This window comes from Astyanax mexicanus, chromosome 4 (assembly GCF_023375975.1).
Source record: "Astyanax mexicanus isolate ESR-SI-001 chromosome 4, AstMex3_surface, whole genome shotgun sequence".
NCBI lineage: Eukaryota > Metazoa > Chordata > Actinopteri > Characiformes > Acestrorhamphidae > Astyanax > Astyanax mexicanus.
In genome coordinates this window covers 50,118,515-50,140,295 of record NC_064411.1, presented here as the reverse complement: position 1 = coordinate 50,140,295, position 21,781 = coordinate 50,118,515, and the positions used below count along the sequence as shown (strand labels likewise).

The 21,781-nt window shown below is 38.2% G+C and overlaps 3 protein-coding genes across 6 annotated transcripts in view; 1 reads left to right on the top strand and 2 right to left on the bottom strand.

Annotated features, from left to right (window-relative positions):
* The window catches only part of nectin4b (nectin cell adhesion molecule 4b), a 37,162-nt gene extending 29,942 nt beyond the window's left edge, over positions 1–7,220 (top strand). For 3 of the 4 annotated variants that reach the window (XM_022678890.2, XM_022678889.2, XM_022678888.2), the window contains exons 9-11: positions 702–764; positions 1,876–2,064; positions 4,084–7,220. In XM_022678890.2, coding sequence (XP_022534611.2) covers positions 702–764; positions 1,876–2,064; positions 4,084–4,344 — 513 coding nt within the window. In that variant the 3' untranslated portion in view covers positions 4,345–7,220. The remainder of the gene's footprint in view (positions 1–701; positions 765–1,875; positions 2,065–4,083) is intronic. The other variant, XM_022678891.2, reaches the window with a different exon arrangement.
* On the bottom strand, positions 7,053–11,563 carry LOC111194527 (zinc finger protein 8). The gene is made up of 2 exons (XM_022678893.2): positions 11,165–11,563; positions 7,053–8,336 (listed from the first exon to the last, which is right to left on the bottom strand). The coding sequence occupies exons 1-2, from the start codon at positions 11,463–11,465 to the stop codon at positions 7,255–7,257; spliced, it is 1,383 nt and encodes a 460-aa protein (XP_022534614.2). The 5' UTR covers positions 11,466–11,563; the 3' UTR covers positions 7,053–7,254.
* Positions 11,564–13,143: 1,580 nt separating this feature from the next.
* si:ch211-155e24.3 (C2H2-type zinc finger protein) lies at positions 13,144–20,104 on the bottom strand. The gene is made up of 4 exons (XM_022678892.2): positions 19,691–20,104; positions 17,978–18,132; positions 16,761–16,845; positions 13,144–15,988 (listed from the first exon to the last, which is right to left on the bottom strand). The coding sequence occupies exons 1-4, from the start codon at positions 19,902–19,904 to the stop codon at positions 14,919–14,921; spliced, it is 1,524 nt and encodes a 507-aa protein (XP_022534613.2). The 5' UTR covers positions 19,905–20,104; the 3' UTR covers positions 13,144–14,918.
* Between the last annotated feature and the right edge of the window lie 1,677 nt (positions 20,105–21,781).

Sequence of the window (21,781 nt, the reverse complement as noted above, 5' to 3'; positions counted from 1 at the left end):
AGGGTCATTTTCTGGATGATCACTTGGGTAAAACACTGGCGTTGGGGGTAAATTTATGGAAGTTTTTCAGGTTGAAGTGTAGTGTTGGGGTAACTTTGTTGAAATTCATTGGGTAAAATATTGTAGTGGTATTAGAGTAGCTTCATGGATGTTCAATGGGTTAAACACCCCCTGGTGTTAGGGTCACTTTCTTGAAGTTCAGTGGGTAAGGGAGTAGTGTTAGGGTAGGTAGCCTTCTAGACATTGACTGTATTAGATAGTGGTGTTTGGGTATATTGGCCAATGCTCATTGGTTAAGGAAGTAGTAAAAGGATGGTACATCACTTAAGTACATGAGTAATGTGTATAATATAAACAATTATAATTGTTATGGCCAGTAAACATAAGAACACAATTCTGAATGAATGCCAGGAGAACCTTTTGTTCTTTTTGTGACCTCTGATTGTGTAGAGATCTCAGATTGTGTATGGATCAGGTAATATGCGTAAAATGCTGAATGGCTGGTTTGAACACGTCGGGCGTCTACAATACAAATATGTGGACTGACCCGTCTGCAAGGCCAGGGGTTGAAACCCCGGCACATGACCACTGATGGCACGCAGAGGCTGTAAATCCATGAACTTCATTTCGTCTTGATGTTCAGTTATGTGACTGCCTGTCTGGATTCTCTCTCTCTCTTATGCTCGGTGTTCTCCTCCCAGACTGAAGAATGTGCCCTGATCAGACTAGACAGCGCTCTCAAAAACAGCTTCTTGTCGTTAGAGGTATGACTTGTTTCAATATTTACTGTACAGTGTAAATATAGCCACGTTTTAAACACCTCCATTAATCCTTGTGTTTTTATAGTTCTATAGTTTTATCTTGGGTTCTAAGTTCTAAGGATTGGTATAGAACCTTTACATATATTGTTGGAGGCTCTAAAGCCTTATCAAACCTCACATCTCAGACAAAAGGGTGGTTGGCAATCTTCTTATAGCCTAGGCCATCTTTTATGTAGATCGCAAAATTATAATTTTTGTTTTAATTCCGAGAGTTCTTTGCTATGAGGTGCCATGTGACCGATATGAGAGTGTGTGTGTGAGAGTGAGAGCACCAAATTTAACACACCTGCTCCCCATTCACACCTGAGACCTTACACTACACTAACGAGTCATGTGACACCAAGGAGAAAAAAGTGGCTAATTGAGCACAATGTGGCCATTCTCGCTTAGGGGTGTACTCACTTTTGTTGCTAATGGTTTAGGCATTAAGGGTTGCGTGTTAGTGAGTTATTTTGAAGGCACAGCAAATTTACACTGTTATACAAGTTATGCACATTGACTACTTTATACTAGTGCATCTCAAAAAATTAGAATATCTTTGAAAAGTTACTTTATTGCAGTAAGTCAATGAAGTTCAAGATGTGAAACTCATATATTATATAAATGCATCACATGTATTTTATTGTTGATGATTAAGGTTTACAGCCAATGAAAAATCGAAAAATCAGTGTCTCAGGAAATTAGAATATTATATAAGACCAATTGGTACTTTTAGCAGTGTGAGCAGTGTGCCAAATCCTGCTGGAAAATGAAAATGAAAGTTGTCAGCAGAGGGAAGCATAAAGTGCTGTAAGATTTTCCAGGAAAATACTGCACTTGACTTGATATAACACAGTGGATCAACAGCAGCAGATGACATGTCTCTCCAAACCATCACTGATCATCAGTAAATTTTACATTTCATTTGTAAATCAAGGGATCAGAGTCTGGAGGAAGAGTGGAGAGACACACAGTCCAAACTGCTTGAGGTCTAGTGTGAAGTTTCCACCAATCAGTGATGGTTTGGAGAATAGTAATTCATAATTCATGTTGACCTCGATCCCTCATCCGGCAGGGTAACTCTACGGTGTGTGATCAGAGGGACAGACCGCGAGATGGAGAGTACGACAGCCTCGGCCGTCCAGCCATCTATCCAGCTTTTCGCTCAGAGCGAGGGAGCGGGAGGAGGAAAGAGACAGATGTGGAAAGAGCGGAACGCCGGCGCAGAGTGGAATCCTTCGTAACGAACAGCACTGTGGTTATGGTGAGGCTTACTGTACACGTACAGTACCAGCCAAAAGTGTGGACACAACTTTATTATAGAATATTGAAGACTATATTAAAGTTATACAGGAACACATGAAAAATTATTATGGAAACAAAAAGTGTTAAAACAAACCAAAATATGTTTTATAGCAGGGGTCGGCAATTAAGTGTGGTCGCGGGCCAGATATTTTCCAAGCCACTATGCGGTGGGCCGCAAAATATATATTTTTTAATTAAGTGTAATGGGATGGAGTGCTACAGACTAGGAGCTCTCCAGCCCAGAGGGTTGTTGAACCCAATTGCAGAACAGTTGATGTCAAAGCAGGTAAACCCAAGAAGAAAAAAAAAAAAAAATAGACACATACCGCTCCTCACGCAGGATCGAACCCGTGTCATCAGGGTCACAGTCCAATACACTACCGCTGCCCCGGCTAGTGAATTGGGACACGGTCAGGAAAAAAAAACACCCTTATAAGGAGATAGGGAGCTCAAGAACGGGCGGAAAAACAAGAACAGATGGAAACTAAAGTCCGATAAGTTCGACAGAGAGACGGGGGATGTAAACAAAAGCTCTCCAGAGAGGCATTTTATATATATATTTTTCATTATCCTTTATTATAGTTCAAACAACCTCACAGGCCAGATGTTTCATGCTTACGGGCTGCTTATTGCCGACCACTGTTTTATACTTTAGTTAGTATCACATTTATCTTTGAGGACAGATCTGCACACTGTTGGTATTTTAATCTCAGTGTCTTCATGAGGGAGAGTCACCTGGAATAGTTTTCTCAGCGTCTTGAAGGAAGGAGTTTCTGGAGGTGCTGAACAATTGTTGCTGCTCAAATCACCTCAGATCACCATCTCAGTTCATCAGGTTTTGATCAGGCGGTTGTAGAGGATGAACACTTTTTTTTTTACTGATTACTACATAATTATATGTGTCCCTTAATTAATTTCACATCTTTAATATTAATCTACAATGTAGAAAATAAATAAAAAATACATATATTGAATGGGAAGTTGTGTCCAAACCTTTGACTGGTACTGTTTACATACAGGGTCGAAATGCTGTGTAATCCAAGACTAGGCTTCCTCCCTGTCTAGAAAGTCACCCCTTTATGTGGTAATTATGCCCCATATGTGGTAATTAAACCCCAAATATTGTGTCCAAACTTTTAGGTGTGTCAAAGTGCTGCTTAAATATCTGTTATTTCTTGCTCCAGGGCTCCCCCCAGTGTTACATCACCGTCATAATCTTTATACAACCAATTGGTACTTTTTTCAATGTGGGCAGTTTGCTAAGTCCTGCTGGAAAATGAAATCCTCATCTCCATAAAAGTTGTCAGCAGAAGGATACATAAAGTTCTGTAAAATTTTGTGGGAAAACAAAACTGCACTGACTTTAGACTTGATAATAAAACACAATGGATCAACACCAGCAGATGACAGACATGACTCTCTAAACCATCACTGATTGGTGGAAACTTCACACTAGACCTCGAGCAGTTTGGACTGTGTCTCTCTCCACTCTTCCTCCAGACTCTGCTCCCCTGATTTACAAATGAAATGTAAAATGTACTGATGATCAGTGATGGATTGGAGAGACATGTCATCTGCTGGTGTTGATCCACTGTGTTTTATTATCAAGTCTAAAGTCAGTGCAGTTTTGTTTTCCCACAAAATCTTACAGCACTTCATGCTTCCCTCTGCTACTGACAACTTCTATGGAGATGCGGATTTGATTTTTCAGCAGGACTTGGCACACTGCCCACACTGCTAAAAGTACCAATTGGTCTTATGTAATATTGTAATTTTCTGAGACACTGATTTTGGGTTGGGTTTTCATTGGCTTTAAGCCATAATCATCAACAATAAAAGAAATAAACGCTTAAAATAGATCACTCTGTGTGTAATACATCTATATATCTATATATGAGTTTCACATTTTGAAACTTTGGAATATGTAGTAAATAGTAACATATTGCATCCATTCTTTCCATTGCTGTTTCTCCTTCAGGATTCAGACTCCCTCCACGGGAACCAGAGCCCCTTACCGTCACTGTCCATCACTGCAGGACCTCCAAGAGAAGCAGGGATTGAGAAAGAAGGATGGGGAAAGAGAGAGGGAGTGACTGAGGGAGAGGAGGACGACTGCACCGCCAACTCTTACCAGCTTTCAGAGGCGCTCTCCAACCACTTCCACTACAGCAACGGCTGCCTCAGGCCAAAGCCTCACCCCAACGCTATCATCCTGCACCCGAGAGGCCAAATCATCTGATCTGTGCAATATAATGTGACTACCTGCGGAGTGAAAGGCCAAGGATGAGCATGAGGACGTTCTTCTGTGCGTCATCTTGCATTTGGGTTCCTTTACAATGCTGCTTCCAGCCTCTAGGATCTTCTATGAGTGAACTGTGCTCTGTGGTTTAGCAAAGCTAGGACTGAATGCTAAATGATAATGCTAATACCTAGCCTAGTGTACTTTCTTCTACACTCCTTGAGAAGAGTACAAAGGTCAATTCCACAATGGTTCCAGTCTACCACCCATCCAAACCTGTGAGATTCTTGATATATAACCTTTAAGACTTGCAGCTTCTAACTGTAACCAAAGGTCTTAGCCTGGATTAGCATTTTATGTTGGATGCTACAAAACTGAACATGCTACAAAAATTGTATTGGATTGTGTCCAGTTGTGTCCAATCAATCACTTTGGTCTACTCAACATCAACAACAGTAGATCACAGGCCTTTAAGCTTAATGTTCAATAATTTGGAGTTGAAAGAAATAAGGACAATTTCTCTTGTAAGATAATAGTTAAATAATAATAGCTTGAACAAGCTTGCACTGACTGACTTTAGAGACACTAGCATCTAAAGCTAGCTACTGTTTCAAGCATTTTTGAACTGGATTGACCCAAACCATGGCTTTATCTTGGCCTAAACAGGATTTTCGACCAAGTATCCAAACCTGAAGATTAATATCTGTGATGCACATTTGTTATCTTTCATAATCCATGATATATAACCAATTACCAAAAACTAAGAAGCTAGGCCTGCTAAAGTCTGCAGGCTACAACTGTAAGTCCCAACCTCAGCCATCTGACTCAAATAAAGACAGAACAGAGTTTCTAAAGCAAATGTCGGCACCGCCGAGTTTGTTCAGGTGCCGAGTCAAAAAACACTTTAAACCCTGCAATGTCAACACTGATCACTGATGAACGACCCTCTCGCTGCCAGAGGAATGTCCAGCTGTTACAGTGCCACCAACAAACGACACAGATCTGAAAGTTCAGGACACCTCTTTTGAGCTTCAATCGCTTCATCATCAGTTCGGCTACCTCAGTGTATCCTGATTTCTGATTTCCAGTACTGATCAGCAGTTCAACACTGTATTACCAAGTACCTTACTGCCTAAATCATAAAAGAAATGTGTGTGATTTAGTTTAACGTATTGGTACACTGCTACTGATTCTAGCAACCAAGTTGCTCTAGGTATTTAGTGTCTTTAAATAGTGGTGCCCAATCCTGGTCCTGAAGACCTGACCCCCTCTAGATACTCTGGTACTACCCTGCACAGAAATGGTATTTTTGGTCACTGAAACTGAGATTTTTTTTTTTTTTTTTGATAAAGATGCTCAACAAAAAATATATATTTTTTAAGAGCTCTGCATGCATGCATGTTTCTTGTTTCTAGCCAAAGATCAAATAAATGCATGCTCACTCCCTTTATAGTGTGGAATAAGAAGGTAAGTACATATCTTATCTTATTAAAGTCATTAATATTAAAACTACAACATCTAGATGACAATGTAAATACTGTTCTGTTAAGAGAGTATACAATGCTCTGTTTAGATTTAGAATCTGAAATTTTGTGACTTTTGTACACAATTAATGGAGTAGTGTATAATTTAAGAATAAACCTCAACGTTTTTTTTTTCTTCTTTAAGACATTTTGATGATGTCTTTCTTTGGCTACATCCAAACTGAGATTTCTCTTGCTTTATTTTTGAGTTTGAATCCCTAAGTAGTGTACTATGAAAGTTTTAAATATTTTTGCATTCTTCATGTAAACAGAGCCTTATATATTTGCAATTAAAAAACAAGTATTCATATGTATATTTATTCACATCTAAATCATGTGTCAAACACTGTAGTGTGGACACTATTGTCTCACACAGGGCTGTATTTCCATCTGTGTGGATGGAAACGTCAGTTTTTAAGAATAGCCAGATGCCAGATATCTGTGGACTAATATTTACCGTAGATGCTTCTAAGTAGGGCTGCAATTATTGATTATTTTGTTAGTTGACGAATCTGATTTTTCATTTTTTTTTATTTTTGATTAGTCAACAATTAATTTTGCCATGTCCTCCATCTCTTAAAAAAAATAAAATAAAAATAAAAATTAGAAACAGCTGAACATGAGATTTAAAATGTATGATCTTGTTTAAACATATAAATCGCTGAGATGTAGTGGTCAAATACTGTATGTAAACTGCTGTGTTTGGGCACATTTTTGGAGACACAGACTAAGTAGAGTGCAATATTTGTGAGTGAGCCATTTACTCGTCTCCCATTGCCCTTCTGTCCCCAGCACTTTTTGTAATGTGATACTGTTACAAATTAACGATTACTCGCCAATGAAATTTGTAGCAGATAAATTTAAATAATTGTCATTGTCGATTATTTCGACTAATTGTTGCAGCCCTACTTCTAAGGCCTTTCTTGGTTTGGTGGATCAAGATCTGAGCTTCATACCTCAGGGTGGTAGATCGTCAGGACCAGGAATGGGCTCCAGTTCTCCAGTTCAAAAATGGAGAAATGTTCATTAAAAAAAAACTGAACATCTAAAAAAAAACATTATTATTGATTGTAAACGATGTGTCTGAGACCAAATACTTTATACACTCAAAGAAGTTTCTTTTCATATTGTAAATAATGTAATAATGTTTGTTCTCTTTTTTTTTCTAGTTTGTATGCTTTATATATTTTGCTGCACATCATTTTGTAAAGACTGTAACAGAAGTTGTCGACTTAGTTTTTTTTTGTTTGTTTATTGTAAAAAATAAGACATCTAAAATGAGGCAAGAACTGATACGACTTGTTGGGTGTTGGGTTTACTTCTAGGGATTAAAAAGTTCACTTCAAAAATTCACTTTTCTTAATGTGTTTTTTTTTTTATCTCCCATTTAAAAAGCTTTAGTCTGAGGTCTGACGTCTCGGTGGGTTCTTTGGTGTGTGCGGAGGTTACTCTGCTGAGAGAAACTCTTCCCGCAGGTGCTGCAACTGAAGGGCTTCTCTCCGGTGTGAATTCTCTGATGCATCTGAAGGTGGCTGAAGCGGTCGAAACTCTTCCCACAGAACGAGCAGATGAACCACTTCTCTTTTACAGGTTTTCTCCTCTGAGGAGACGTGGTGGTTCTACCTAAGTTGATGTCGTCCATTGTGAAGATGCTTCTGTCGGGGTTAGGGTTCATTATATTGTAGGATAATGGGAGACGGTCGTGAGTTCTTGGGGTGAGTTTTTGAGGCGGTGTGGGGAATAGTAGCCGTTGCTGGTTCATGTCGTCTGCTCTCTGCTGGGAAAACATCGGCGGCTGCTGAACTTGATGTAGTGGGTTAAACACAGGTTCTACGGGTGCTGCCTCGTTCCACTGGGGCTGGATCCGGCTCTGCTGCCTCATCGGTTCTGCATTGAGACTAGTTGATCTTTGACTAACCGATGCAGGCAAGCCAGAAGCGGTGCCACGCCCACTGGAGAGCAAATGAGGTCTATCTGTGTTTGCACACTGAGGAACCTGTTCGTTTAGAAATGTGCAGTCAGAGTCTTCTGTATCTTCTGTAGCATTGTCCACATCACTCACCACACCAGCAGACAACTGTCTCCACATCTGAGTTTCCCTGTCCTCAATCTCAATGCACTCTGGAACAGCTATCTCTCCGCTCTTGTTCAGAAGATCTGACTGTATCTCCTCCTCCATCTTCATCTGAAGCTCTAGTCCACCAAAATCTTCATCGCTGAGGTCTACCTTGGTCAGATCCTCCACAGGAGACTGCAGGAGTGGGCTCTCTGTCTCTCTGTCCTTGTGATTGGTCAGATTTGTGTGATTCGTGATGGTGGCCTGCAGGTTCCTTCCTTCAGTTGATACAGTACAGTGGCTGCTACCAGCTTGAACCTCTGCTCTTCTGCAAGTCACGCCCACAGAATCGGGTGTCGGGAGATGTTTTAGAACTGGGTGCTGACTGGTTCGATCCAGGCATTCTCCATGACCTGATGACAAGTGCAAAGAGGAAAGGAATAAATATAAATATTTATTAACAAATAGCTTCTTTAACTTGAATGGTCATTGCACACTGTTAAAAATATAAGAAACTTTTAGAGATTGAAAAGGTTGAGGAACCCCTAAAAGTACTTTGAGCAGCCTTCTTTGAGGAAAAGTTCCTTCCAAAAACATTTCTTGAAGATTCCTTCATTGCTCTAAATGGAAGAACCATTTTAAAATCACTCTTAACAATGCATGTTCAAGTGCTATCTATTATAGCACAGGTATGATTTGGGCATTATTCAGATACAGCCTGCTGCAGTAATATTTTGTCCATTACAGTGCTGGAGAAGATGTCAATATTTTTCATGCATATCGCTGCTGACTCAGATACCTATAAAAATAATTAGTAGGCATGGGTCAATATACTAGTGCATCTCAAAATCTATCCAAAAATATAATTGAAAAGTTACTTTAAGTTTTTCATAAAAAAATTAAAATAAAACTCAACACACACAGTGGTCTATTTTAAGCGTTATTTATTTTATTGTAGATTATTATTCCTTACAGCCATTCCTTACAGTGTCGCAGAAAGTTTAAATTTAAATATTATATAAGACCAATTGGTACTTTCAGCAATGTGGGCAGTGTGCCAAGTGCTGCTGGAAAATGAAATCCACATCTCCATAAAAGTTGTCAGAGTGAAGTATGAAGTGCTGTAAGATTTTGTGGGAAAACAATAGGGCTGGACCCGAATATTCGGGTATTCGTTCGTTGAGTAGGTATTCGGTTTTTAATTTTGGTATTCGGATATTCGTTTTTTTTCTCCTTTCCAGAGTTCCACCTCACTCTAACCACTTCTGTTCTCGCGGGTCCCGTCAGAATATCTTGCGCGCGGGACAGAACTGAACTGTTATTGGCTGGAGCGGGAGTTTAATCCAGACGATGCGGGAGCAAATTAATAAATAGTTAAGAAAACTGTAATAATTGTAAAAAAAAAAAAAAAACTAAAGAAAACTCTCAACGCGCAGGATGGACCGACACACACACGCACACACCGATGGTGTTTGGACTGGGGTAAGGAACGGGACCACACTATTCAGCGCTGCTGTTTTAATAAATATATAAGTAAATTTGAAGCATTAAATGTTTATTTAATTTATATTAGGAACGTGGGGCGGGAGCGGCAGAAATGTTTATGTGGCGGGCGGGCGCGGGATTAAAAGAAGCTATTTTTTTGCGGCGCGGTAACGAGACAGAAACGCGGGAGCGTGGAAGAGTGGGTTTAAAAATCAGTCTCGCGCAAACCTCTATTATACATGATAAAAAAAATGCAGGCTCTTCGAAACTGATTTATATAATAAAACGTAAGGGGTAATGTGGCAACAGTAGGGGCTAAATCGGTTACAAAAGCCTGGCCTACAAAAATTATGTCTGAACGAATTTCCTCTTATCTAATATAATTTAAAATGTTTTAAAAATATAAAATAATTTCTAAGCAAACGAAATATTTAATATTGAGCTTATAGCCCAAGTGCAAAAATACAAAATCAGTAATACGGCTATGCCCTGCACAATCCTTTAACCGAAATAGACCAAGTACAGTTTACAATGACTGTCCTCTAATATAATCAACAATGTTTAAGAATATAAAATACTTCCTGAACAAACGTTTTTTTTGTTGTTTTTTTTTTAAGCAAATAACCTAAGTGTGAAAACACAAACAGCAATTTACTGGGCTGGCTTGCGCAGCGGAGAAACCGTGCAGCAGCAGCCTCGGTGTGGGGCAGCAGAAATTCCGGGATGAAAACACAAAGAAATCTGGGCTAAAAACACAGAAAAAATATGGGGTGAAAACACAAAAATCCGGGATAAAAACACCAAAAATCCGGGGTGAATATGACTCGTCGGTCAGAGCAAATTGAACATTTTTCAGTGGATTAAAGGGGCTGTGATTTGCTTCTTTTTTTTTTTTTTTACCTCTTTTTTTAAAAACGAATATTCGAATATTCGCTTCGAATCAGTGCCGAATATCCGGAGCTCAAAAAACGCTATTCGGGCCAGCCCTAGAAAACAAAACTGCACTGACTTTAGACTTGATAATAAAACACAGTGAATCAACAGCAGCAGATGACATGTCTCTCCAAACCATCACTGATCATCAGTTAATTTTGAGGTCTAGTGTGAAGTTTTCACAATCAGTGATGGTTTGAAGAGCCATGTCATCTGCTGGTGTTGATCCACTGTGTTTTATTATCAAGTCCAAAGTCAGTTCAGGGTTTTACCGCAAACTCTTACAGCACTTCATGCTTCTTCCCTCTGCTGTCAACTTTTATAAAGATGTGCATTTCATTTTCCAGCAGGACACGATATGGCACAAAATGGGAATTATGGGCCAATGCTAAGGTCAATATACACATTTATAACTTAGAGAGACTACTTTGCTAAAAGAAATAAAAATAAATTACAGAGGAGACATGATATTAAAAAATATATAATGCATTGCCACAACTTACTAAGGCGTGGGAATGAGATAATTAAGTTTAATAAGTGGAGAATAATAAAGCTTGCTTTTCTGTACATGAAGAAGACTGAATAATACATCAAATCTCCAATCCAAGGATAATCTTTTGTAAGAAACCCTAAGGTGACCATGTTAAAAAACAGTATGCAGGGACACGACTTATAAAGGCGTGAGAACGAGATAATTAAGACATAGCCAGAGAATTATAAAGCTTGTATTTATTATTTTCCAGCAGGATATTTTTCACAACCGAAGATCGTATCGAGTCTGTAAACCGCTGGCTCGATGTATCGTTACAGCCCCAGTGTTTACCTGGTCTGGGTGCGGAGCTGGGGGGAGGGTGGTGCGCAGTGTTGCTGGGGGTCTCCGGGATCGGGGTCTCTTTAAAGCTCTTCAGCTCGTTTTCCAGCGTCTCCAGCTTCTCCTTCAGCGCCTCTATCTCCGAGTCTTTCCTGCAGACCTCCAGCCGCAGCACCAGCAGCCCGTCCTCATACAGCTTACTGATCTCCGCCACCGCCGAGCTCGCCACCGCGGCCATCACCGCCGCCAGCCGGCCGCGGAACCCCGCGCTGCCCTCCGGCCCGCTCTCCGCCCCGCTCCCCTCCGACAGCATCGCTAACCGCGATAAATCACCCGCTCATAAACCCCCCAACCGCCCCGCTGCAGATTCCCCCCGGAATACTCAATAAATACCGATTAATCTGCAGCTGAACCCCGTCAACACGCCATGTCCTCAACTGGCTCTTGTACAAAAAAACGGCTGCAACAAACTTCCGGTTTGGTTTGGGACGATTACCGTAAATACTGTAGAAGATGAGCCGCTAAATATCAGTCAGTTTTCACACTGTACAAACTACTACATGACAAAAACAAATAATAGTCTCTAATAGTGTAGTAGAAGTAGTGGTCTGTAATATTAATAATAATAATAATAATAATAAAGCAACGTAGTGTATGGTATCTATTTCCAGTCAGATAATTTTCTTACTTTTTGGCCTCAATTAAACTTGGTCTAAACTAGTATAAAGACTATGTATACATGTCTTATATATGTAGTATATATGACTGTGATAAAATAATGGAAACAAATAAGGATGCACTGATTCTGGAAATTCTGGGCAAATGCCAATGTCGATACACACATTTCTAACTTACAGAGAGACTACTTTGCTAAATAAAAATAAAAATAAATTACAGAGGAGACATGATATTTAAAAATATATGTATATTGCGTGGCCATAACTTACTAAGGCATGGGAATGAGATGATTAAGTCGTGAAGAATAATAAAGCTTGCTTTTCTGTAAATTAGTGCCCATGAAGAAGACTGAATAATACATCAAATCTCCAATGCAAGGATAATGTTTTTTAAGAAAATTACAAGGTGACATCATGTCAAAATCAATTATGCGAGGCCACGACTTATGAAGGCGTGGGAACAAGATAATTAAGACACAGCCAGAGAATAATAAAGCTTGTATTTCTGTAAATGAAGACAACTGAATATTATATGAAAGCTCTGATCCAAGGATAATCTTTTGTAAGAAAATGAAGAGTGAATTTGTAAGAGTGAATATACTAATGACAATGACAATGTCAGGATTCATGGGGCTGGAATTGTGAAAGAGTTCAGGGTTCAGGGAGCATGAGATCATCATTTTCACACATGGATTGAGAGAGTTCACCACAGAGTCCAGATCTTAACCTCATTGAGAATCTTTGGGATGTGCTGGAGAAGACCTTGCACAGCAGTCAGACTCTTTATTAAAATAAATCTTGTGACATGTGTGCTGCAATCAAAGCTAAAGGTGGTCCAATATAATATTAGAGAGTTTGACATTTTTTTGGCCAGGCAGAGTATGTGTATATATATATATATCATATTGTATTATACTGTATAACATTTAGAATTGAGGAACCAAAACTATTTAGTGTGACAAATTTGCAAAAGAAGAGAATGTGACTCAGTGTAATAATAATAAATGTAATATTTATATTGTTGTGCTACAAGTTACCAGAAGTGCCTGTAGGCCCTCTAATGGCCATTCTGAATACAAATATATAATAGTTTAATATTTTGGCTACATTCACATTTTTACTACATTTGTTTTCACTGTTTTATAGTTTAAAACTCAAATAGAAAATAAGTAATTATTTTATAACAAATGTACAATAAAGCCAAATCTACAGTAGTAGAGCAGTAAAGCTAGAGCTGTACTGAATCTGAAAAGCACGGACCCCTAACATACTTTAAAATACACCAAACGCCTTTGGTTCAAATAAAAGTAAAGATTTTATTTTTCTATTAATGCAACACAAGTAAGAATTGGAATCTGCAGGAAGACAGCAGGAAATATCTTTTTTAAATTATAGTATAGTAAAAAAGTACACATTAAGCACTAAACAGTTAAATTAGTCACACTAACAGTAGACCATATACAGCATTAAATAATCAGGAGACATTAGAAAACACAACACATTTACAAAGTCCAGCTGCATCTCTTTAAACTTCCTGAACTTGTATGCATACCACAGATAAAACGCTAAACGCTATTTAATGACCAATAACTGTTCAAACATCTATAGACCACTGAAGCTGTGTGTCATTCGGTATTCATTGTAAGGAAAAAAAAAACTTAACATGTATAGGGGTCTGATTACATATTTATTTTACTTTAATCCTGGATATATGGAGATATTTGGAGTGCATTATTATTAGTAACATTGACTTCTGTTACAAATCTGATGAAAAAAATTATTGTATTTCTTAATATCTCAGTTTGGGGTGTGCCAGATCATATCGTATGCAGTAATAAGATGTCATTTTTATTTTGTTGCAGTAGTGTACTCTTGAAATATTTTTTTTTTAACTGAGTGTTTTGTCATATCTCCAAGAGTATCATTATTGCAAAAATACCATAAAATAACGAAATACTATTTTAGGGCCATATCACCCACCACTAATCTTAAGGCAGTTTTTTTTGCTTGTAAAATAACTTTTTAAAAAATGGAACCGTATGATGATTCACATCCTGGGGAGGCCAGAAATTAGACTGTTAAACGGTAAAGGGAAGATTCTGTTAATATTGTATCAAACTTTACATTTTCGAGACAATTGTCTGAGATGTATGTACTAGGGCTGCACAATATCGGAAAAAAATTATATTGCAAATGTTTTTTTTTTTTTTTTTTTTGGCGATATGTATCGCGATATTAAACAATGCAGGGCCCATGATGTCACCAGCCACACCCCCATCCGTGCACTGTCTCACGAATGGACCAATCAAGAGCTCAGAGTCAGCGCCGAGCACTCAAAACTCGAGCAAAACAGAAAAACAACAGTAATTGGCCCTTTAATCAGGTATTTAAATGTCTTTTTTTAAAGTACACAAGAGCGTTTTTCTGGGATTAAAAGCATTAATTCAGCTCTTACTGGAAATATCTGCGCCGCAAAACTGTGCTGGACTGAGGTGCACAGCTTTCAACACATGCTCACGTTTACAAGCACATAAAGCGAGGTAACCGCATGGCGTCCTTCCGTTTATCAGCAAGTGCCCAAACATGTGTATGGAGGCCATGTGGTTACCTCGTGTTTACCCCCCCTCCCCCCTTCTGCTTCTCAGGTAGCAGGAGCCTGTCACTTACACAGACACAGAAGCAATGCTTCTGATAAATAAAAAATAATATAATAATATTATAATAATGAAAATAATAAAAGTTTTTGTAGTATGTGTTTTTCTTTGATGGACTTCTCTAATAAAAAAATTAAAATAAGAAAAAAAGGGGGTCAAAATGCATACCTGTTATACAAAATGCGTAAATGCTAGTAGTCATGTGTGTTAATGTGAGGCAGAAATTACTCCATGAATAGCACATTACTTTACTAACTTGATGGTGTAGTGTCTAAATTCACACGTTTCTACCATTATACTATATAGTTATATAATATAACTATATAGTATGTCCCTATACTGTCCAAAACTAACAAGGGAGTGGAGAATGACTACAAAATGACGACACATCTTCAGTGGCTTCAGAGCATCACTACCCTTTGCAGAAATCTGCTGCTATACGAAACCCCTGCTCTGTGAGATGGCCCGGCTGCTGCCCGACTGGTACACAGGTAAACCCGGGAGAACGTCCCTGTCCGGCATGTGCGTTTTCTGATGGGACTTGAGACTGGAGCGCTGTGTGAAGCACTTTCCGCACAGGCCGCACTGGTACGGCTTCTCCCCGCTGTGCACCACGGCGTGCCGGATCAGGTTGCCCTGCTTGGTGAAGCTGCGGCCACACTGGGTGCAGGTGTAGGGTCTCTCGCCGGTGTGGCTGCGCAGGTGTTCCTTTAACTGCCCGAATCGGACGAAGCGTCTTTCGCAGTACGTGCAGCTGAAGCGGCGTTCTCCGGCCACGCTCGTGCGCCAATGCGTCCGCAACCGCCTGTACCCAACCAGCGGCTGAGCGGCCACGCTGGAGGCTGTTGAAGAGGTCATACCGGTTCCTATTACAACCTCTGCAGGTCTCTGCTGAGTCCGATGATGCGGGTGCTGGTGCTGATGCTGCTGTGTGCGTAACTGCTGCGCGTGTATCTGTTTAACAGCAGGACTGGACTGGCGTCTTTCTCTGCACCAGGACGTCTGCAGCCGTTTCTGTGCACGGACCTGTCCAACCTGTCCAGCACCATACAGATCCATCTTAGCAGTATCTCCATCGTCAGGGTGGTTAACATCATCATCAATAATATCATCTCCAGAGCGTTCCATAGCTGTGTCCACAGGTGCAGAAAAGGCAGCATGGTGTCCCTGTTCATTAATTGACGTCCACAGCCGGGGGTCCCTCTGCTCCAGAACGAAATCCAGATGATCTCCAGTCCCTCCCATCCTTTGCTCAGACTCCTCCGTTATGATTTCCTGCACATCCTTCTCCTCCTCCTCGTGGTCCTTCTCAGCTTTTATCTGAAGGCCTAGTTTACTCAGACCTTCCTCATCACTCTTCACCTGCTCTGATCCAGACAGTGTGCACGATAAGTGTGCGTTTGGGTTCTCCGTGGCCTCATGAAGCTGGTTCTGATCTTCATGCGTCTCCTGAGCCAGGCTGTGTGGCAAGCCGTCTTGATGCTCGAAAGGAAATTGGACTGCAGCTGAAAAAAGAAAGAAAAATGTATATATTAGCTTTAGTTCTTAAAAGAATTTGTCCCTTACATTACTTTTACTTTTATACTTTAAGTAGTTTTGAAACCAGTACTTTTATATATTAACCCTTGTGTGGTGTTCATATTTTTGTTACTTGTTTACTTTGTTACTTGTATTTAATTCAGCAAAATTAAGCAATTTTACATTAAAATACTTTACACATGCTCGCTTCACCTAAATTGTAAGCAATATAAACAGCTTACATGGTTAATATTTGCCCTTTACCTTTCTTATGTTACATTTCTTTTATTAATAAAATGTAAAAGAAAATGAATTTAACTCAAGATAATAGTAGAAAATTTGTTTAGTTTCAAATTTACAAATGAAGCAATGTTTATTATCTCTTAAAAAATGAAAACGGGTCCCACAGACCCGAACACCACACAAGGGTTAAAGAGTAAAAAGTATTTTAAACACTACTATCTATACTTCTACCTACAAAGCAATGAAAATGAGTATTTTTCACATCTTTGCTAAGTTTATTAAAACATCTTAAAATCTCTTCTCTAGAGCCTACAATTATTATTAATATTTAATTAAGGTGAGCTGGTGATGGAATTGAACACATCTACTGAGAAGCCCAGGAACTTTCGCTGCATCTGTTCTAACAGGGTCTGGAGTTAATACTTTTAAACTCAACACTTTTAAATAAAAAACAGTATCTTTTATTAAACTATATATTTGTTCTTTAGCTTTATTAATTATGTCTTGTTTTCTTACCCTCTGTATTAGTCCACATCTCATTTTCAGTTCCCTCCTCTTTGATGATTGATACTTTTGGTATCTCCTCCAGAACCTGGACATCCTAAAACATACAATATGAATTAACGATTAAAACCTTACTTTACACAGATACAGTTCTACAAACTCACAGACTATTTTCAGAACCAAAGGTTGTTTTTCCCTGGCATCCCTCAGAATTCAGTGGCACTTCTTTAAAGAGTAGTAGGGTTGCATCAGGGTTAGATCATGTATTTAAAAAGAAACTAAAAAGATTACAGACTGACCTTTCAGGCCAGGCGTAAAAATAGGGTAAGTTATGGCCATAGCATTATTTTAATGAACAACAGCAGAGTCATGTGACTACACCACACAGCACTATATGTTATTTGTGTTGTTTTAAGGGGTGACTACATGGGGAAAATAGGAAAAGTATTAACATAGGGCTGGATGATATGGCCAAAATTTATATTGCAATATATATTTCTTAATTTTGGTTGACAAAATATAATTCTGATATCGATACAAACAGTAAAAACGCCACTACCCTTGGTGTTCATAATCACACACTGATAGAGCTGGGTAATATATCTAGGACAAAAAGTTCCTTTCATTCCTCAGAGCAGCCCAGAAATGGTCCTGGGTACAGAATCCTTTATTTGGGCCCAAGAGAAAGAAAACCTCTATAGAACTCTGGATAAAAGGTGAAAAAAGCTTCAAGAGCATAAACTATAGCCCTTTCAAATATATTATACTGTAGCTTGAAGGATACTTTCAACGCACTCAATGTATTTGCTAACTGGAGAAATAAGTTAATTGTGGGTGATTTCAATACTGTAATGCCTGTAATGACTTAAATAAATCACTTCATATTGTAATTTTATTCAGCTGTTTTTCTGCTAATGAAGTCTGATTTCTTCATATATTGTGTAATGATATAATATATTGTGGGACAAAGTAAACCCAATAGTAATCAAATAATTATGTAAAGCCAAAATCTTTTATTATTATTATTATATTATATTTTAAACTATATTAGCAGAATTAAAAAAAAAAAAGCCCAACAAGGGGAGATTACATCGGTTCAAGGTTCTGAGTAGCTTTTTTGATTATTTTTTCATTTGTTTATAATACATCTTGTCCCACAGAGGCCAGTGACTGTTCACACACCTAAATATAACACAGTGTTATTACCCAAACAGGTAGTTTTTCCATACCTGATGAACGTGTTGTGCAGAAGGTCCAGGATCCACCTCTTGAGTAACAACAGTCTGATCAGCTCTGCAAACGTCCACATCTGCAGGCGTGTCTCTGACCCACACAGTCGGAAAAGCCACGGGCAGCTGCTTCTCAGCCGTCCTGCAGAAGAACACTGAAAACACAAAAAAATACAAATAACTCATTTAATCAAACAGATTATAGATAAATAATAACTTTTTTTATTCTATTTTAGTCCCCAATTTTGTTAGGCCAATTAACCCACAGCACAGCTTATTTATTTATTTATTTTTTTCCTTTTTTATTATTCATTATAGTTTACCGTTGCTTCTGTGCTTTGTTATCGCTTTGCTGTTGTAACCCTGTAAAATTATCTTATCTTAACAGTACTTTGTATTAAGAGAATTTATTGTAACATTTTGTTCACAGATGTAAACGTTGATTAAATAATGATACAATATTGGTGTTTTCTTGAAGCCTTTTTCACATTTTCAAACTAGTAGGTTTGTAATACGATGGAAATACCTATGAAAATATCTATATAATATTAATGCATTTCTACAGAATTAATTTTGCAATCTGTTCCATTATCCTACCTGTTTGTTCGCAAACTGCTTAGTCCAATCAGCCTTCAATTATGCCCTATTCCTAAACCCATACATCATCCAGTGCCCCTCCCATTTTGTAGCTTTTTTTTTTTTATTTGAGCTGAAGGTGGAGTCAGCTAAAATCAGGGTGTTTAGTTAGTCTTCAGCGCAATCTGGATGGGATTAGTTTCTCAGGGCATCCTGGGGTAATTTTTTTCTTTAATGGGGGGTGCTCTGTGATTTTATTCCTACCTATTCGTTTGCACGTTGCTCAGTCCAATCAGTTCTTAATGCTGCCCCACCCCTAAACCCATACATCACCCAGTGCCCCTCCCATTTTGTAGCATTACTCAAATTTGAGCTGAGGGTGGAGTTAGCTAAAATCAGGGGGTTTAGTTGTTAACCTTTAAAGGAAAAACTTGAGATGTTTTATATGCAACCGGTGAAAATTCCAAAAACATGAATTCCAGTTGCTGCTGAAAATATCTGTAAAATACTGATGCATTTCGACAGAATTAATTTTGCAATGTTTCACTATCGCACCCATTCCTTTTGCATACTGCTCAGTCCAATCAGCTCTCAATTCTGCCCCGCCCCTAAACCCATATATCACCCAGTGCCCCTCCCCTTTTGTAGTATTATTCAAATTTGAGCTGAGGGTGGAGTTAGCTAAAATTAGCGGATTTAATTAGTCTTTAGCGCTATCTGGATGAGATTAGTTTCTCAGGGGGTCCTGGGGTAATTTTTCCTTTTAAGGGGGGTCCTTTGTGATTTTATTCCTACCTATTCGTTTGCACACTGCTCAGTCTAATCAGCTCTCAATTCTGCCCCGTCCCTAAACCCATACATCACCCAGTGCCCCTCCCATTTTGTAGCATTACTCAAATTTGAGCTGAGGGTGGAGTTATCTAAAATCTGGGGGTTTAGTTACTGTTTACAGGAAAAATTTAAGGTGTTTCATATGCAACCGGGCACTGGCCCTTCAAAACAGCCCCAGGTTATCATGTGGCCCCTGGGGACAATTTTTTACCCTCCCCTAGTCCAGACAGGTAATTCTGCAGGGAGCTCCTGAACAGAAACCTTCTCTCTATATATTTAAACAGAGGAACCGCAGAGCCAGGCTACCTTTCCTCCTGCCCCTCAGCCGCGCCTTCCTCAGCTCGTTCTCCATCAGCAGGCTCTTCCTCTTCAGCGAGTCGATGTCCCTCTGGCTGCGGGAGAGCTCCAGCCGGATCACGGCGCAGCTGTCCTCCACCCGCCGGTTAATCTCCGCCACGGCCGCTTTAGCCAGGATCTCCATGATGGACACCAGCTGCTCCTGGAAAGCGTGTTGGGCCATTTTACCCAGTCTCTGTGTTTTACTGCGCTAATTTACCCTCACAGCGTTATACCGCCCTCATACAGCGCTTACTACCGTTCATTAACTAATTTATAAACAGCAGATTTAATGAATATATATATATATAAAAACACAGCGAGAGTTACTGCAGTAAACACCAGCAGCTCCACTCACACACAACACACAGCACAGCTTCCGGTCGCGGCCATACACACCACTACCGTAAACACCCGACAACCAGCGCAGATAAAACACAGAAAAACACAAATAATAATAATAATAATAATAATAATAATAATAATAATAATAATAATAATAATAATAATAATAATAATAATATTTGAAGGCTTTTAAAACGATGCCTAAATTTAAACAACAATTATTCCCTCAATTTAATTAAACGTTCATTTGATACAATAATTTATTAATAAAAAATACAAATTCGTTTAGTCAATTTAATAAAATTGGATTTAATAATACACTTTTAATGATAAAAAAACAGGTTAATCGATTGAATAAAATGTTGAACAAATATGTTTTAACATATATAAAAAATCTATTCATCAAATATAATCAAATGTTTCTTCAATGTAATAATTTTTAACATATTTTTAAACATAATGTTTAATAATTAATGTTGTCAGTTTAATAAAAGGTTCATTTAATTTAATAATGTTAAAATAATTATTTTACTTTACCTTACTTTAAAAGGTAAAGTCAATTTAATAATTAAAAAAATATATAGAATTTTTAAAAATACATTTACACAATTGAGTAAAAGGATAATTCAATGTAATCATTTTAAAATAATGTTTTAATAATGAAAAAAACAGTCAATTTTTATTAAACATCTCTTCGATTTAATCATTTAAGAATATTTTTTAAACATAATTTTGAAAAATCCATTTAGTAAATTAAAAACTATAGTTTTAATCAAGTTAATAAAATGTTAATTCTAAATTCTAAATATATTCGAAAATCTGTTTAATTAATTTATTAAATCATTCTTTCAATTAATGAATTGTTTCTTCAGTTAAACACACTATTGTGTCTCTACACTGAGGGCACTCTAATAAAGGCAATATGACAAAACATATAATATCATGACACTTGGAGACATTAAACAATATGATATATTTATTAATGTGACATAATCCCACACCCCTTACCACATCTGTACAGTCATGACCCACAGGTGCCAACACAGTTTATCAATATTAAATTGTATTGTTTTTTGTCAAATAATTTGTTTTTTTTGCTGATGTAAGGAAGTGGCAGGATACACACTACAGAATTTAAGAAATTCCTGGCATAATGGAGCTTCCTAATTATGATTTATGTACTCTGGCATATTCATATTTGTTTATCACTTTCTGTTTTAGTAGGCCCAAGTCACGTGATCAGACCGAGGAAGCTGGACACGTGAAACATGTTCCTCTCTCTCTCACACACCCACACACACACATACACACACACACATACACAGTGTCTCTAAATGTGTATGAAGTCATTATTGCTTCCATTTACATTATAACATTAATATAATTAACATTATATTGTCCTTGTTAATGTTATACTGTCTCTTATTTTTTGATAAATGTTTTGCACTATGGCACACAGGGTCCAAGATATACCACTGATGATATATATATATATTAATATCACAATATCAGCTGCCACACGAGGCTATATCTGAATATTTAACAATGGACTATTCAATGGACTAGCCTTATTCATATTAGTTTAGATGATTTGTATGTCAATTTTTTGTTTTTTCAAAGTGTTAACTCAGGGGATGGTGTGGGATCACCCACACACACATACGTTGTGAAGTGTTATCTTGTAAGTAAGACAGAATACTGGCTAAACTGCTCACA

Bases quoted from the DNA above. Each gene is read 5' to 3' on its own strand.
- LOC111194527 (XM_022678893.2), bottom strand. From the start codon at position 11,465: ATGCTGTCGGAGGGGAGCGGGGCGGAGAGCGGGCCGGAGGGCAGCGCG. The intron at 8,337-11,164 runs GTAAACACTGGG...ACTTGTCATCAG, and splicing joins CAGCTCCGCACCCAGACCAG to GTCATGGAGAATGCCTGGAT.
- si:ch211-155e24.3 (XM_022678892.2), bottom strand. From the start codon at position 19,904: ATGGCCCAACACGCTTTCCAGGAGCAGCTGGTGTCCATCATGGAGATC. The intron at 18,133-19,690 runs GTAGCCTGGCTC...TTGTGTTTTCAG, and splicing joins GCTGAGGGGCAGGAGGAAAG to TGTTCTTCTGCAGGACGGCT. The intron at 15,989-16,760 runs GTAAGAAAACAA...TTCTTTTTTCAG, and splicing joins GATGTGGACTAATACAGAGG to CTGCAGTCCAATTTCCTTTC.